This window comes from Schistocerca americana, chromosome 3 (genome assembly GCF_021461395.2).
Source record: "Schistocerca americana isolate TAMUIC-IGC-003095 chromosome 3, iqSchAmer2.1, whole genome shotgun sequence".
Lineage (NCBI taxonomy): Eukaryota > Metazoa > Arthropoda > Insecta > Orthoptera > Acrididae > Schistocerca > Schistocerca americana.
Window position 1 is genome coordinate 778,590,093 of NC_060121.1, and position 18,740 is coordinate 778,608,832.

General features: G+C 46.5%; 1 protein-coding gene across 1 annotated transcript in view; it reads left to right on the forward strand.

The window, feature by feature from the left end:
• Window positions 1-18,740, forward strand: part of LOC124606397 (partitioning defective 3 homolog) — a 290,115-nt gene that overhangs the window by 147,124 nt on the left and 124,251 nt on the right. Inside the window, exons 4-5 of the mRNA XM_047138378.1 lie at window positions 10,936-11,280; window positions 14,005-14,333. Of these exons, the coding sequence (XP_046994334.1) occupies window positions 10,936-11,280; window positions 14,005-14,333 (674 nt within the window). The remainder of the gene's footprint in view (window positions 1-10,935; window positions 11,281-14,004; window positions 14,334-18,740) is intronic.

Genomic DNA, 18,740 nt, shown 5'->3' on the forward strand with positions numbered 1-18,740 from the left:
TGAGACAGATGACCTCACTCACAGCATATGACGTCGTTTTCAGGCCTGTATTGCTGCCAGAGGTGGTCGCACACCATGCTGAGCGCATTAACCAGTTACCGGAACGTGCGTGAGAATCCGTAAAGTTGGAAAAAAAACAAAGAACAGTTTTGTCTACCGTTATGCTTTTTGCAGTTGTTTACGTTCTGTGTTCTGTACATTGCTTCTACTTTACTATCATCTGATTACACTGTTTTGTGGCAAAATAAAAGCAGCCTTGCAAAACCCTCGTCTGTTGCTTTAATTTTGGATAGCGGTGTATTTGCGTGCAAAAATTGTGATGTTAACAGATCCGAATCTATACGTTTCATGTTTAAATGTTCTGATTCAAGAAAAAAAAATCAACTGAAGATGCCTTTAGCACAAAATACGAAACTCGCCTGGAAAGTAAATATTGAACTGTAGCAAGAAACAGGCGTTAAGATTTACAAAACTAATGTATGAATTAACAAGCTCATCAAAAACTCTGACATAATGGACTGCCAGTTGTCTGAACTAGTGAGAGCGGCTGGAGGAATTTGACAGGGTTATGTAGCGAGTCGAGAAGCTTACCACCTGAACACACGGGCTGCCTTCAAAGTCATGTCACTGTTGCGACCTTCAAGCCGAAGACTGGTTTGAAGCAGGTCCCCACAGTCGGCACTGTGCAAAACCTGTTCATCTAAGCATAATTAGAGCAACCTACATCTGTTAGAACCTGTTTACTGTATGCAAAACTTGGTCTTCCACTGTATATCGCCGGCCGGGGTGGCCGAGCGGTTCTAGGCGCTACAGTCTGGAACCGCGCGACCGCTACGGCCCACAGGTTGGGAGACCTAGGTCTTCCACGGAAACGACAGGCGGGGTGTGCCCCACCACCACTGGTGAAGGAGGGCTGAAATCCAAACTGTTACCTTCGTCTTGTATGAATACGCAATATCATACAAATTCTGTGTTAAGTAAAACAGACGTCAGTATATTGTAATTAATTTGATATGATTTAATCGGCATTTGATTAAATCGACTGTTGAACTACTGGGCCAATTAGGCCGTGAGCTAATCAGTCGGCTTTTAATTTGAAGACAAAGCTGACTCTGTAATTAAAAATATTAACTGAACTTTATTCGAGCACTTTACGTTTGTCAGAGGGTTGGACTAGCTGCTGTCATGCTTCCTCAACCTTTGTGGCTAGGCAGTGCAATATATCAGTGCTACTTCGTGACAGCGGACGCTGGGGTGGATCGAAGTCTACGTTCTACATCATCCCAAAGGTGTTCCATTGCATTCACGTCGGGACTCTAGGCTGGCCAATCCATTTCAGGAGTGCTATTGTCTACAAATTGTTGCGTCACAGATAATTCCTTATGACAGGGTACACTCTCATGCTGATACAATCAGTCGTCAACCCCGAACTGCTGTTCTACTGTGCACAGTGCTGTAACGTGTGTTCGTATCCTCCAACATTAGCACTTTTTTAAGCGTCAAAAGAAGAGCACACCTTAACCACGAAACACATCCTGCCGGCCGTAGTGGCCGAGCGGTTCTAGGCGCTACAGTCTGGAAACGCGCGACCGCTACGGTTGCAGGTTCGAATCCTGCCTCGGGCATGGATGTGTGTGATGTCCTTAGGTTAGTTAGGTTTAAGTACACTCCTGGAAATTGAAATAAGAACACCGTGAATTCATTGTCCCAGGAAGGGGAAACTTTATTGACACATTCCTGGGGTCAGATACATCACATGATCACATGGACAGAACCACAGGCGCACAGACCCAGGCAACAGAGCATGCACAATGTCGGCACTAGTACAGTGTATATCCACCTTTCGCAGCAATGCAGGCTGCTATTCTCCCATGGAGACGATCGTAGAGATGCTGGATGTAGTCCTGTGGAACGGCTTGCCATGCCATTTCCACCTGGCGCCTCAGTTGGACCAGCGTTCGTGCTGGACGTGCAGACCGCGTGAGACGACGCTTCATCCAGTCCCAAACATGATCAATGGGGGACAGATCCGGAGATCTTGCTGGCCAGGGTAGTTGACTTACACCTTCTAGAGCACGTAGGGTGGCACGGGATACATACGGACGTGTATTGTCCTGTTGGAACAGCAGGTTCCCTTGCCGGTCTAGGAATGGTAGAACGATCGGTTCGATGACGGTTTGGATGTACCGTGCACTATTCAGTGTCCCCTCGACGATCACCAGTGGTGTACGGCCAGTGTAGGAGATCGCTCCCCACACCATGATGCCGGGTGTTGGCCCTGTGTGCCTCGGTCGTATGCAGTCCTGATTGTGGCGCTCACCTGCACGGCGCCAAACACGCATACGACCATCATTGGCACCAAGGCAGAAGCGACTCTCATCGCTGAAGACGACACGTCTCCATTCGTCCCTCCATTCACGCCTGTCGCGACACCACTGGAGGCGGGCTGCATGATGTTGGGGCGTGAGCGGAAGACGGCCTAACGGACTGCGGGACAGTAGCCCAGCTTCATGTAGACGGTTGCGAATGGTCCTCGCCGATACCCCAGGAGCAACAGTGTCCCTAATTTGCTGGGAAGTGGCGGTGCGGTCCCCTACGGCACTGCGTAGGATCCTACGGTCTTGGCGCGCATCCGTGCGTCGCTGCGGTACGGTCCCAGGTCGACGGGCACGTGCACCTTCCGCCGACCACTGGCGACAACATCGATGTACTGTGGAGACCTCATGCCCCACGTGTTGAGCAATTCGGCGGTACGTCCACCCGGCCTCCCGCATGCCCAATATACGCCCTCGCTCAAAGTCCGTCAACTGCACATACGGTTCACGTCCACGCTGTCGCGGCATGCTACCAGTGTTAAAGACTGCGATGGAGCTCCGTATGCCACGGCAAACTGGCTGACACTGACGGCGGCGGTGCACAAATGCTGCGCAGCTAGCGCCATTCGACGGCCAACACCGCGGTTCCTGGTGTGTCCGCTGTGCCGTGCGTGTGATCATTGCTTGTACAGCCCTCTCGCAGTGTCCGGAGCAAGTATGGTGGGTCTGACACACCGGTGTCAATGTGTTCTTTTTTACATTTCCAGGAGTGTAGTTCTAAGTTCTACTGGACTGATGACCTCAGAAGTTAAGTCCCATAGTGCTCAGAGCCATTTGAACCAAAAACATCCCAGTGCTGTAACAGCTCTCCTCTGTACTTCGCTGTTGGCTCTGCACCTTACGCCAGGGAACGTTCTCCAGACATTCGGACTGCGACAGGGTACAGCACGATTCATAACTCAAAATCAGTCGGCTTCAGTCATCCAGTGCCCTGTGGCGCCGTTCTTTCAGCACCACCTCAAGCGTCGTCCAGCATTCACTGCTGAAATGTGTGAATTATGTGGGTCTGCTCGGCCATTTAATCCATTCTTCTCACCGAGCGAGGTGGCGCAGTGGTTAGCACACTGGACTCGCATTCGGAAGGACGACGGTTCAATCCCGCGTCCGGCTATCCTGATTTAGGTTTCCCGTGATTTCCCTATATCACTTCAGGCAAATGCCGGGATGGTTCCTTTGAAAGGGCACGGCCGATTTCCTTCCCCATCCTTCCCTAACTCGGGCTTGTGCTCCGTCTCTAATGACCTCGTTGTCGATGGGACGTTAAACACTAATCTCCTCCTCCTCCTCCATTCTTCTCAACTCCCAAAGTGCAGCCATTGCGGTGAGTGGCTTGCTGGTAGCACTGTGGATCGCTGCAGACTTCATGCTATATTTTTTTCAACCACTTTCAGTAATGCCCATCGGTCGCTATCCTTTGGTACATGAGAACTGCCTCTCGTCCGTTTAGCTGTGTTCAACCTTCGCGTTTCCATTCCACAGTCGCATCTCCAACTGTCGACTAGGGCAGTTTTACATGCGTTGAATGTCCGTGGTGGGATCTGTTACTCTGACGTACAGTCACTACTCCACATTCGGTGCCACTGAGGTCTCCTCTCCGATTCATTCTGCTGTTACTGCTTCCCTACTCACAGAATACTCCCCGCCTCCTTTTCAAATATTGGTTGTAAAATACTGGCGAGTCTTCCTCTCATTGTATTCAATCTTCGTTTCCGCATTACCTCAGGGCCACTTGAGCTTGTTTCCTAGTTGATGCCTCATAGATCATTTGAACGATTCTTTATTCCCGGTGCGGAAGGAGTCAGTTTACAGTAAGTGTACGCACAATTTGTGTAAAACGTAAACTCTTTAAGCCCAGTTGTAGCGAATTTTTTTTTCTGGAAAAATTCGAGGAGCAGGCACTGAAACCTGCAAATAAAAAAACTTGAATATTTGGTTCCGCTAAGTAGAGGATACGTTTGTTTTGTGGAGGCGTCGTAGAGAGGAACTAGGTCGTTCTGACAAGCATCTCAATGGGATTAATCCGAAGATTCAGTTCACCGTGGAAGAGGTGGCAGGTGGAAGGCTAAATTTTCTTGATGTGGTATTTTTCAAGAAAGCTAGTAGCTTAGGCCACACAGTTCACCGAAAACACACGCACACACCGGCATTCGAACCACCACCCACAACGAAAGCGAGGCATCACAAAAAAGTTGACGGATAGAGCAAGGAACATCTGCGAACCAGAGCAGCTTGATGAGGAATTAAAATATCTCACCAGTGCATTGCTCAAGAATGTTATTCGTCCGCTTAGGTAAGAAGAGCATCAAGACAACCTCGCAGAAATCATAGCGTTGCACAAGCGCCTGCGAAATAGGAAGTGTTCCTAGCTGTAGTTAAGGACGTTACTGACAGCATAGGAAAAAATCTTGGAAAAATGTAACATTCCGGTCATTAGTCATTACAAACGCACCTAGAAGATACAGGATCACGTAAAACTGGCAAAGGGTACTCGCAGACCCCTACAAAAAGCAGATATTTATTAGATTCCGTGTACTTGTGGGAAGGTGTACGTGAGCACAAAAACTGTCAAAAGACGACTAGAAGACCACAAGAGCAACTGTAAAAGGAGAGAGAGTATGTATGGGAAGAAACGACCGGCTAAAAGCGATACCGGAATTTTAGTTCTAAATAACCGCTATTTTACGGTTTTTGTTTGGTCTCGATTAATAAGTTTTATTTTTTACCGATAAACAACTAAAAAATCGAAATATCAATTAGCCGTAGCAACAGTGGTAATATTTTTCCTTTTTAAATAAACCTTTCTTAAAGAAGAAGTCATTTTTATGCATAAAATTTGCGTTATTTTAAAATATTGTGTTTTTACAGAAAATGAAAAAAGCGGTCAGTGCTCTTTAAATAGCAGTGCCGACAGGAGCGAGCAACAAACACATGGCATAGCAACTGGTACGGCACTGCTGAGACAATATGTCCCTGCTGCCGTGTGTCGTGGCTTAAGGCACGCGTGCACGTGCAGTGTGCAAGCCTCGCGCCCCCCCCCCCCCCCCCCCCACCTGCTTTATGCGGTAGTTTCTCGCTGTCGTCGTGGGACATATATTGTACTGCAGAATGGGACAAACCCTAGTCTCGAAATATTTCTACGAAGTGATATAACCATGAAGTTCAATGCTTCATTTGCTTTAAAAGATAAAATATTCGTCTGACATTTCTATCAGTTAGTAAGAGGAAGAAGATTAAGGTAACAGTAACAAATTAAAAACTTAACTATTAATTCATAATGCACCATGAAATAGAAAGTAGGTGATCTGCTGCCGGTGTCTACCTAATATGTCTTTATCTACTTGCAGCCCCTGAAAACGGACAAATTAACATGAAAACAGACTTCTTCGACCTCAGTTTTCACCCTTTAGCACTGACTATTCGTAATGCGCAAACGCTAACATGATCGCTGATAACGTGATTTTTGAGCAGAGTTTCTAAAAATTAGAATCAATGCGAGGATGCTGGTTGATTTTTTTATTTATTTTTTTATTCAAACACTTACCATTTTTCGAGATTAGCAGCTAACAGTGGACGGACGAAATTTTCTTTTATTTACCTATTTAATTTAATCTTTTCATTCTATCTATCTTAAAATTGGCAGTCAAAAATTTTTCGGCCTTTGTTCGATTTTTATGTTTATTACAGAAAGTAGTGGGAATAAAAAATCGAAATCATTTATTTCAGAAACGGGTTGTTTTGAGTGGTTTTAAGTCAGGTTGAAATGGCGTGGAAACCAACCGTATAACCGAAAGTCGATTGTTTCAGCAATAATTGCGATCCCTACGAGAGAGAGAGAGAGAGAGAGAGAGAGAGAGAGAGAGAGAGAGAGAGAGAGAGAGAGAGACGAATCAGATGTTGCAGAACATGCTCTGCAGCCAGGAGATGACCACATTCGTTTTGATAGGACTCAAGTACTAGCAGCCACAAGCGGATGCCACGAAGGCTATTCAGAGACGACATAGAGATTGTTAAACACTCGAAGAATTTCAGTAGGAAGGACGAGCACGTGCAGTTGACTGACATCTGGATTCCGATGCTGAAGACTACGTGTAGGAGTGTTCCGCCATTGGAAGATGGTAACGGTGGATGGCAAAACAAGTGATAACGGCCAATTGCGCTGGGGCGCTCAAAGCGAGGCCCACGAGAAAGGCAGGCCGCGGCGCGTACGTCACGAAGGTAGTCCTGAACTCGCTCGTTCGATCAGCTCGGCAGACAAAATGCGTTTCTAAACCTGTTGACTCGCAGCTGGGCGTGTAAGTACTAACGAGAATTGCATCTTCCACTGAAATCTGCTATTATGAACTCTTACTGATTGACAGTACAACACCAAAATTTAATTTAAGATCAATACTCGATATAAACGGTATAACGGCTTGTTTATAGCATTTAGTCCCTTCTGCTTAACAGTACTCATTACATCTTGGAAGTGGTGCCTTATGCAACTGATACTCATTTTAGCATGATTTTGTTTTATTGTACGCCAGTACAACTGTAACAAATTATAAGTAGGCCCATGGACTTCCCATCATTATAGGAATAATAACAGTAAGTTTCCATAATAGCGGATTCCAGTAGAAGATTCAGTTTTCGTTTGTACGGACACGCCTAGTTAAGAGTTAACAGGGGTAGAAACGTAGTTTTTCTGCTGAATTGAGAGAGCGAGCGCAGGACTACAGTCGTGACGTACACGCCGCGGCCTGTATTTCTCGTAGACCTCGACTCAAAGCTTGTGACGTCACGCCACTGCAGTCAGTAGCGAGCCAGGGTGTGAATCGGACATTAAAAAAGCTACGATCCTCTTTGAAATTGTCCGCTTCAGATGGGGACGAAACGTGGGTGTTAATGGAAAATCCATCCTACCACGGCATAATAGCCCGGAATATGTTATTGATTGTGGTGTACGATTTGTGTTATCACTGAATATACAGGGTGGTCCACTGATAGTGACCGGGCTAAATGTCTCACGAAATAAGCATCAAACGAAAAACTACAAAGAACGAAACTCGTCTAGCTTGAAGGGGGAAACTAGATGGCGCTATGGTTAGCCCGCTAGATGGCGTTGCCATGGGTCAAACGGATGTCAACCGCGTTTTTTAAAAATGAGAACCCTCATTTTTTATTACATATTCGTGTAGTACGTAAAGAAATAGTAATGTTTTAGTTGGACCACTTTTTTCACTTTGTGATAGATGGCGCTGTAATAGTCACAAACTTATAAGTACGTGGTATCACGTAACATTCCGCCAGTGCGGACGGTATTTGCTTCGTGATACATTACCCGTGTTAAAATTGACCGTTTACCAATTGCGGAAAAGGTCGATATCGTGTTGGTGTATGGCTCTTGTGATCAAAATGCCCAACAAGCGTGTGCTATGTATGCTGCTCTGTATCCTGGAGGACATCATCCAAGTGTCCGGACCGTTCGCCGGATAGTGACGTTATTTAAGGAAACAGGAAGTGTTCAGCCACTTGTGAAACGTCAACCACGACCTGCAACAATTGATGATGCCCAAGTAGGTGTTTTAGCTGCTGTCGCGGCTAATCCGCACATCAGTAGCAGACAAATTGCGCGAGAATCGGGAATCTCAAAAACGTCGCTGTTAAGAATGTTACATCAACATCGATTGCACCCGTACGATATTTCTATGCAGCAGGAATTGCATGGCGACGACTTTGAACGTCTTGTACAGTGCTGCCACTTGGCACAAGAGAAATTACGGGACGATGACAGATTTTTTGCAAGCGTTCTATTTAGCGACGAAGCGTCATTCACCAACAGCGGTAACGTAAACCGGCATAATATGCACTATTGGGCAACGGAAAATCTACGATGGCTGCGACAAGTGGAACATCAGCGACCTTGGCGAGTTCATGTATGGTGCGGCGTTATGGGAGGAAGGATATTTGGCCCCCATTTTATCGATGGCAATCTAAATGGTGCAGTGTATGCTGATTTCCTACGTAATGTTTCACCGATGTTACTACAAGAGGTTTCACTGCATGACAGAATGGTGATGTACTTCCAACATGATGTATGTCCGGCACATAGCTAGCGTGCGGTTGAAGCGATATTGAATAGCATATTTCATGACAGGTGGATTGGTCGTCGAAGCACCATACCACGGCCCGCACGTTCACCGTATCTGACGTCCGCGGATTTCTTTGTGTGGGAAAAGTTGGAGGATATTTGCTATCGTCATCCACCGACAACGCCTGACAACATGCGTCAGCGCATTGTCAATGCATGTGCGAACATTACAGAAGGCGAACTACTCGATATTGAGATGAATGTCGTTACACGTATTGCCAAATGCATTGAGGTTGACGGACATCATTTTGAGCATTTATTGCATTAATGTGGTATTTACAGGTAATCACGCTTAATAGCATGCGTTCTCAGAAATAAGTTCACAAAGGTACATGTATCACATTGAAACAACCGAAATAAAATGTTCAAGCTTACCCAAGTTCTGTATTTTAATTTAAAAAACCTACCTGTTACCAACTGTTCGTCTAAAATTGTGAGCCATATGTTTGTGACTATTACAGCGCCATCTATCACAAAGCGAAAAATGTGGTCCGACTAAAACATTCATATTTCTATACGTTGTTGTTGTCTTCAGTCCTGAGACTGGTTTCATGCAGCTCTTCATGCTAGTCTATCCTGTGCAAGCTTCTTCATCTCTCAGTACCCACTGCAGCCTACATCCTTCTGAATCTGCTTAGTGTATTCATCTCTTGGTCTCCCTCTACCATTTTTACCCTCCAATTTGACCTCCTGTACCAAATTGGTGATCCCTTGATGCCTCAGAACGTGTCCTATCAACCGATCCCTTCTTTGAGTCAAGTTGTGCCACAGACTCCACTTCTCCCCAATTCTATTCAATACCTCCTCATTAGTTATGTGATCTACCCATCTAATCTTCAGCATTCTTCTGTAGCACCACATTTCGAAAGCTTCTATTCTCTTCTTGTCTAAACTATTTATCGTCCATGTTTCACTTCCTTACATGGCTGCACACTTTCAGAAACGACTTCCTGACACTTAAATCTATACTCGATGTTAACAAATTTCTCTTCTTCACAAACGCTTTCCTTGCCATTACCAGTCTACATTTTATATCCTCTCTACTTCGACCATCATCAGTTATTTTGCTCCCCAAATATCAAAACTCCTTTACTACTTTAAGTGTCTCATTTCCAAATCTAATTCCCTCAGCATCACCCGACTTAATTCGACTACATTCCATTATCCTCGTTTTGCTTTTGTCGATGTTCATCTTATACCCTCCCTTCAAGACACTGTCCATTCCGTTCAGCTGCTCTTCCAAGTCCTTTGCTGTCTCTGACAGAATTACAATGTCATCGGCGAACCACAAAGTTTTTATTTCTTCTCCATGGATTTTAATGCCTACTCCGAACTTTTCTTTTGTTTCCTTTACTGCTTGCTCAATATACAGATTGAATAGCATCGGGGAGAGGCTACAACCCTGCCTCCCTCCCTTCCCAATCACTGCTTCTCTTTCATGCCCCTCGACTCTTATAACTGCCATCTGGTTTCTGTACAAATTGTAAATAGCCTTTCGCTCTCTGTATATTTCCCTTGCCACCTTCAGAATTTGAAAGAGAGTATTCCAGTCAACATTGTCAAAAGCTTTCTCTAAGTCTACAAATACTAGAAACGTAGGTTTGCCCTTCCTTAATCTACCTTCTAAGATAAGTCGTAGGGTCAGTATTGCCTCACGTGTTCCAACATTTCTACGGAATCCAAACTGATCTTCCCCAAGGTCGGCTTCTACTAGTTTTTCCATTCGTCTGTAAAGAATTCGCGTTAGTATTTTGCAGCCGTGACTTATTAAACTGATAGTTCGGTAATTTTCACATCTGTCGACACCTGCTTTCTTTGGGATTGGAATTATTACATTATTCTTGAAGTCTGAGGGAATTTCGCCTGTCTCATACATCTTGCTCACCAGATGGTAGAGTTTTGTCAGGACTGGCTCTCCTAAGGCTGTCAGTCGTTCTAATGGAATGTTGTCTACTCCGGGGGCCTTGTTTCGACTCAGGTCTTTCAGTGCTCTGTCAAACTCTTCACGCAGTATCATATCTCCCATTTCATCTTCATCTACATCCTCTTCCATTTCCATAGTATTGTCCTCAAGAACATCGTCCCTGTATAGACCCTCTATATACTCCTTCCACCTATCTGCTTTCCCTTCTTTGCTTGCTACACTAATATGTAATAAAAATGGGGGTTCCTATTTTAAAAAACGCAGTTTATATCCTTTCGACCTATGGCAGCGCCATCTAGCAGGCCAACCATAGCGCCCTCTGGTTTCCCCCTTCAAGCTAGACAAGTTTCGTTCTTTATAGTTTTCTCGTTTGAAGCTTATTTCGTGAGGTATTTGGCCCGGTTACGATCAATGGACCACCCTATATAAGTCTTGTAGCCATACTCGTCCATCTGCCCTTCAAAGCGAGGCTTGCCTCGACGCTGACGTGTCTTTTACCGGTGTCGCAGGGAGACGGGCGGTACGCGGCCATCGAGGTGACGGCGGAGTCTGCCCCGGCGCCGCCTCCGTCGCTGCAGGTGCGCCGCGGCAGCGAGCCGGCGCTCAACCAGCTGGTAGCGTCGGCGGCACCGGTAGGGTCCGCGGGGGCGGCGCAGGGCGACCCGCTGGGGGGCGGCGGGGGCGGCGGCGTGGGCGTGCTGCTGCTCGCGTCCGACGGCGGCTCCAAGCGCTGGTCGGCCACGCCCGCCGTCCCGACGGAGCCCGACGGCGAGGCCCGCGGCGACGCCGGCGACAAGGACGCCGCCAGCCGCGTGCCGGCCAACGGCAGGCTGCGCGCGCCGCCCGCCAGGAAGGTGAGCCAGCGCTCAAATGACGGCGTCGATGTCATACCGTCGTACAGTGTACAGCGCCAGATTTTCACCTGGTGGTCACAGCTGGATCTAATTTGTTTTCGAGTGTAAATCGGTTAAGCATAACACATTAGCGTGTCTACCAAGTTTCGCTGCCATACGATAATTACAGCTCACACTGGACCTCCCTGAGTAACTGCACTTCAATTACAACCACCCGCTACTAGCTGATATGTCGCACAGCTCAGCTTGTGTATGTATCGCATTTATGAATTCCGTGTTCCTCTCGTTTGACTTCATCTCCATTCCTGTAGACAAGAAAGAAATGGGGTGCCTTTTCGTACTGAAGCGATGTCATATGGTTTCACCACTTACTTTACGTGGAGACAACGAAGTTTTTAGGGCTTACACTGGACAGGAAACTTTGTTGGTCTCCGCATGTCTCTTAATTGGCTGCCCGTTGTACACGTTCCCTTAATGTCCTCAGAGTTCTTAGTGGTTCATCTTTGGAAGCGGATCGCACTGTCCTGCTTCGCTTATATCGGTTCATTGTCCGATCAAAGCTGGATTATGGGAGCCTCGTCTGCTCGGCCATCCCTCTTACGCCGTCTCAACTCCATCCATCATCGGGGGTTGCGTCTTGCGACCGGAGAATTCTATACTAGTCCCGTCGAGAGTCTTTATGCTGAAGCTGCCGAATTACCATTGACCTACTGGCGCGACGTACTGCTTTGTCGGTATGCCTGCCGGCTGTTGTCAGTGCCCGCCCACCCCTCTTATCAGTCCTCCTTCGATGATTCTCTCGACCGTCAGTATGGGTTGTATGTGTCTGCCCTGCTGCCCCCTGAAGTCCGCTTTCGTCGCCTGCTTCGACAATTGAATTTTGCCCTCCCTACCACCTTCAGAGAGGGTGAGAGCCCGACACCACCTTGACTCCAGGCTCCGGGTCACATTCATCTTGACCTCAGCTCGCTCCCGAAGGAGGGTACTCCGGATGCAGTGTATTTGCTCACGGTTTGTCGAACTTAGTGCGCGACTCGCCAGTAACACCTTTATTTACACTGATGGCTCCAAAACTGACGATGGTGTCGGCTGTACCTTTGTCGTCGGGGACGTCACCTTTAAATACCGGCTCCTCGACCAGTGCTCCAGCTTTACGGCCGAGCTTTTTGCTCTCTATCAGGCCGTTCAGTATGACCGCCGCCACCGCCATTCTCCGTGTGTACTCTGCTCTGATTCACTCAGTGCTCTTCAGAGCCTTGGAGCTCCATATTCGGTCGATCCCTTGGTGCAACGGATCTAGCAATCCCTCCATTCTTTTGCCGATGATGGCTCTCCTGTTCGCTTTATGTGGGTTCCAGGCCATGCAGGAGTGCCTGGGAATGAGGCTGCTGGTGCTGCGGATGCTGCGGCCAAGGCTGCAGTCCTCCTGCCTCGGCCAGCCTCCCTTTGTATCCCATCGTCTGACATTAGTAGGGTTGTTTGTAAGAGGTTTGTGTCATTATGGTGGGATACTTGGTCGTCACTTCAAGAAAATAAGCTCCGGGCCATAAAACCGTTCCCAACAGCTTGGACAACCTCCTCCCGACCATCTCGGCGAGAGGTGGTCATTTTAGCCAGGTTGCGGATTGGGCATTGCCGGTTTAGCCACCGCTACTTGCTATCCGGTGACCCCGCCCCGCAGTGCCCTTGTGGTCACGCATTAACAGTGCGCCATGTTTTATTGTCGTGTCCCCGTTTTAATCAATCTCTTATTGTCCTGTCTCTGCCATCTACCTTACGGGAAATTTTTGCTGATGACGCTCGAGCAGCTGCTCGTGTTCTTCGTTTTATTACTTTGACGGACTTGTCCAAAGACATCTAATTCTTTCAATTAGTTTATCTGCGTCTTTGTAAGAACTTTCTGGTGCCCGCCCCCCCCCCCCCCCCCCCCCCAGATTATATGTGCATTTACATTCGTGACTGGGCGCTAATGACCTAATGACCTTAGTAGTTGAGCGCCCTAAAACCCCACAAAAATAACCTCTTACTTTACAAGACTCAACAGCGCAGAGCTGTAACGCTACAAAGAAGAAGCTAGGGTGATCATGGGAAATAAGCATTTACAGAGACGGATGTGTCCTGGCCGTACGATACTCACTCTGTGCTATGCGCACACCATCGGTAGCACCCCGGCCCCACCTTGGCAACTACCTGCGACAGCTTGCTCCATCACTGTTAACCGACCGTACGGAAATACGAATATTTCGACATTGGTACAATGTTTACGGCAACACTGTTGTGGGGAGACGTTGGTGTAAGATATGGCCCGTATAAATGCATTTGGACTAAATACGAATAGATTGGACAAAAATATGGAAACACCGCGAGAAATTCATGCTCGAACATAAATGCAGATACTAGCCAAGCGCTGGCCGGGGTGCCTGAGCGGTTCTTGGCGCTACAGTCTGGAACCGCGCGACCGCTACGCTCGCAGGTTCGAATCCTGCCTCGGGCATGGATGTGTGTGATGTCCTTAGGTTGATTAGTTTTAAGGAAGTTCTAAGTTCCGGGGGACTGACGACCTCAGATGTTAAGTTCCGTAGTGCTCAGAGCCATTTGAGTCATTTCCTTCTTTTTTTGTCGAAAATGGTATTTAACAAAAAATATTATTAAGTTATTAAGAAATGTCTGTGAAAAATCTTCCTTATGTGTGAAGAAAGCGGCAACCCTACGTGGGTGTTACAGGAGTCCGTGTCAGCTCGGCGCGCGCTGCAGCTGCCGGGCGACTGGCGCGACGCGGAGGCGTCGGCGTCGGCGAATCGGTTCGCGCGCGACGGCGGCTCGCGGCTGTCGATGCAGTTCAGCAGCGACGCGCGGTGGGCGGACGCCGCGGACCGCGTGGCGTCGCGGTCGCTGCCTCGGGACGCGCGCTGCCGGCGCGAGCCTCTGGGGCAGGCCACCGCCACCCCCGCATCCGCCTCACCGCCCCCGCCGGCCCCCTTCCTGCAGCGGCCGCGAAGGCCGCAGCGCCGCGGCTCCACCTCCGACGAGGACGACGATCTCGCACCCGAACAGTGAGTTCACACCACTCTGGTCACCTCTCCTCATTTCACATGTCTACACAGGTTTCCTGCTTCGTCTTTTTAGGATTCCGTACCTCAGTCGGTATAAACGGAACCCTAGGGCCGTTTCATACTCGTCCGGTACGGCAAGAAAGGAAGACTGAACTGATTGTTGGTGTTAGGCCGGTAGTATACTATCAAATTTCTTTGTCAAAGATTTGATTAAAGATGTGATCAAATATTCCGTCAAATACAGGGTGTTACAAAAAGGTACGGCCAAACTTTCAGGAAACATTCCTCACACACAAATAAAGAAAAGATGTTATGTGGACATGTGTCCGGAAACCATTAATTTCCATGTTAGAGCTCATTTTAGTTTCGTCAGTATGTACTGTACTTCCTCGATTCACCGCCAGTTGGCCCAATTGAAGGAAGGTAATGTTGACTTCGGTGCTTGTGTTGACATGCGACTCATTGCTCTACAGTACTAGCATCAAGCACATCAGTACGTAGCATCAACAGGTCAGTGTTCATCACGATCGTGGTTGTGCAGTCAGTGCAATGTTTACAAATGCGGAGTTGGCACATGCCCATTTGATGTATGGATTCGCACGGGGCAATAGCCGTGGCGCGGTACGTTTGTATCGAGACAGATTTCCAGAACGAAGGTGTCCCGACAGGAAGACGTTGGAAGCAATTGATCGGCGTCTTAGTGAGCACGGAACATTCCAGCCTATGACTCGCGACTGGGGAAGACCTAGAACGACGAGGACACCTGCAATGGACGAGGCAATTCTTCGTGCAGTTGACGATAACCCTAATGTCAGCGTCAGAGAAGTTGCTGCTGTACAAGGTAACGTTGACCACGTCACTGTATGGAGAGTGCTACGGGAGAACCTGTTGTTTCCGTACCACGTACAGCGTGTGCAGGCACTATCAGCAGCTGACTGGCCTCCACATACCTGGGTGAAGCCGTGGGTTTTACGACGACACGATAAAAGCATTCAATAAAACTTGTTACGTACATCAGTTACTTACGAATGGATGATGGATGAGCATAAATTTCTGTATGTGCTCAGTGAAGTGTATCCTCATATCACAAAGCACAATATTCACTTAAGAACTGCTACATCTGCAGAAGACAGGCTCACTGTAACACTCCGATTCCTTGCTACAGGAGAGGGTTGGGTTAGGTCAGCTCAGGTCTCCAATCTTCTTAATCTATTTTTGTATTCGGCGTGCCTCACGTTGTAAAGCGCCTCATCAGCTTCATACATCTCTCTTAATTTTGTAGTTGTCGGCACACACCAATTGTATTTACCGGCTATGTTTATAAAAACACTACAGACGACAGAATGCTGCAGCGATGCTAGCGCTCCATGTGGTAACATGTCACATTGCAGAGAACAGAAGACAAGCGACTTCTTTGATCAAATCTACAGCGAGGCCCTAGATTTGATCAAATATTTGATAGTGTAATACCGGCCTTAATTACGATCATCCTCCTTTACCTCCTCTGCATTACTGCAGACGACGTGTCACTGAGCGCATTTGTTCTGTGCATGCAGTACACGTGAGGCGCCTAGTTGTTTCCACTGCACTGTGTGGAATACGAAGGTTCTGTTATAGTTCACTAATCTGCTGTCTTCACGTTGATGTCCCCAGCGCAGAAAACAGCACGCAGGACGTATGTTCTGTATCTTGAGGCTGAAACTGACTTTTAGCGAGGTTCTGTTCTGAAATAATGTATCACTTCTTTGGGATGCCACTCGCGTATTTTAATATAGCCACACGAGAATACTACATGATCTTAATACAACTCCTTCACGTACAGCAAAGTAAATGATTAAGCACAATGTTTGCTAAAATGTATCTTCACACTATTTGTGGCACGTGTCTGTGCCTCATGACTACCGGAGTGAATCTTTTAATACTGAATACTGGCAAACACATCCTGCTACGGACAACATGACTGTACATCTCGACTGCCTAATCCAGAGTGACGAACAGGAACTTAAATAAAAATTGGAAACACATCCTACGACAGACAAAACGTCTTTTCTTCTCGACTGCCTAATCCAGAGTGACGAACAGCCCGAAACACTTCGCGCGCCATACCAGAAAAGGCGTGACCCGAACGCTTCCGAAGTGCTTCGTCTGCAGTTTCGTCAGTCTTTTGTTTTTTAATTAAATTGTTTTGAATAATTGTAAAATGACTCAGTTTTTACAGTTTCTAACTCTCAATTCAACAAGAACCGATATATTGATCAGACAGAATGGGCATATTTTAAGCGAGACGGAACAGTTCAAGTTCCTAGGCGTTCGGATAGATAGTAAGCTGTCGTGGAAAGCCCATGTTCAGGATCTTGTTCAGAAACTAAATGATGCTTTATTTACCATTAGAACAGTATCTGAAATAAGTGACAGTTCAACACGAAAAGTAGTCTACTTCGCATATTTTCATACGCTTATGGCGTATGGTATTATTCCTTGGGGTAATTCTTCTGATTCAAAAAGAGTATTTTTGGCTCAAAAACGGGCTGTTCGAGCTATATGTGGTGTAAAATCGAGAACCTCTTGTCGACCCCTATTCAATAGTCTGGGAATTCTGACATTGCCCTCACAGTATATATTTTCTTTAATGTCGTTCGTTGTTAGCAATATTAGCTTATTCCCAAGAGTTAGCAGTTTTCACTCGGTTAATACTAGGCAGAAATCAAATCTGCATGTGGAATGCACTTCCTTGACTCTTGTGCAGAAAGGAGTGCAGTATTCTGCTGCATCCATTTTCAATAAGCTACCACAAGAACTCAAAAATCTTAGCAGTAGCCCAAATTCTTTTAAGTCTAAACTGAAGAGTTTCCTCATGGCTCACTATTTCTATTCTGTCGAGGAGCTCCTGAAAGAGCTAAAAAATTAAGCAAATTCCAGTGTTACATTGTTGATTTTCTTTATTTAAACTTACGACTTGTCGCCTGAATATGTTTCTTATATTTCATTTTATCTGTTTCTACTATCGTGTTATAATTTCATGTATTGTCTCGTTCCATGACCATGGAGACTTCTTAATTTGGTCCCACGGAACAATAAATAAATAAAAATATGTAAAAATAAACTGATTGATAGTCAGCTGTTGAGAGATATTTATATTAGAAAGTGAATTCATTCCAATGAGTATTTTAACTAATAATAATAATTATTATTATACTTTAACGTTTTGGCGCCCTTGCTCCGAACACAGCAGCCAATCACAGAGCAGTAGCATTATGCAGGCCGTCTTTCTCACGGGAATGGTACCGAATCTTAACATCTGTCACAGGTACCTCACACCACATTTCGTCATCTATATACTTCTTGCATCTCCACTGCTCTGGGAACAGCTTCTTGGAGCATAATATGATGGCTGACTAACCCAGAAATATTACACCGGCTACCGTGAAGTACGTTGTATGAGACATTTCGCATTTGCTACGCGCCGGCTAAGGCTGCGGTCACAGTGGTACCGATAGTGGTGGGTTTCGCCGACGACCGACGTCGGCCGAAGACTGCAGATATTCTCAAATTATTTCGCAACTACAAGCGCGGTCTCAATGCATCCTATCTCATCGCCCGCACGTAAAGATTTCGGACGACCATCGCCAAAATTCAAATCAGTTTTCTTGTTTCTGCCATAACGGCCGGCGCGACGCAAAATTTGGACTATGAGAAACTGGTGAGTTTAGTCGGAGGAGGAGTTTGTGGCGTCCTGACGATGAAAATCATCATCAGAATATAGGCCAGACTCTATGGACTGAAATTGCAGGTTTATTGCAAACAGCAAGTAGACAAAAGTTTTACCGCATATTTAAGGTGAAGGTTATAGCCTAGGCCCTAGGAAAATAATCTGTTCAAGTGACAAGGATGGCTTACCTCGTGCTTAAAGTTACAGCTTTAGGCTGTGGTGGGTGGACATTAGCTGTCTACAAATTGTTATTATTATTATTATTATTATTATTAGTTCTTTACTTTCTCAGACGTTAAGTCTGGTTAAAAATGGAAAGTGACGCGGACCTTGATCAAGCGTCACTATTATTGAAACTTCCTGGCAGATTAAAACTGTGAGCCAGACCGAGACTCAAACTCGGGACCTTTGCCTTTCGTGGGCAAGTGCTGCACCATCTGAGTTACCCAAGCACGACCCAAGCCCCGTCCTCACAGCTTCACTTCTGCCAGTACCTCGTCTCCTACCTTCCAAACTTTACAGAAGCTCTCCTGCCGACCTTATTATTATTATTGCTTGCTGCCGTTTTTATACCACTAGGAAGGTGATTCTGTTATATGAAGTGGTTTGAAAATGTGATGTGTGTATGTTTTTCCATTTTCCAGCGCTGTCGGTGTTCAGAGTATCTTATTCTAAACTTTATTTATCGTTCACACGTA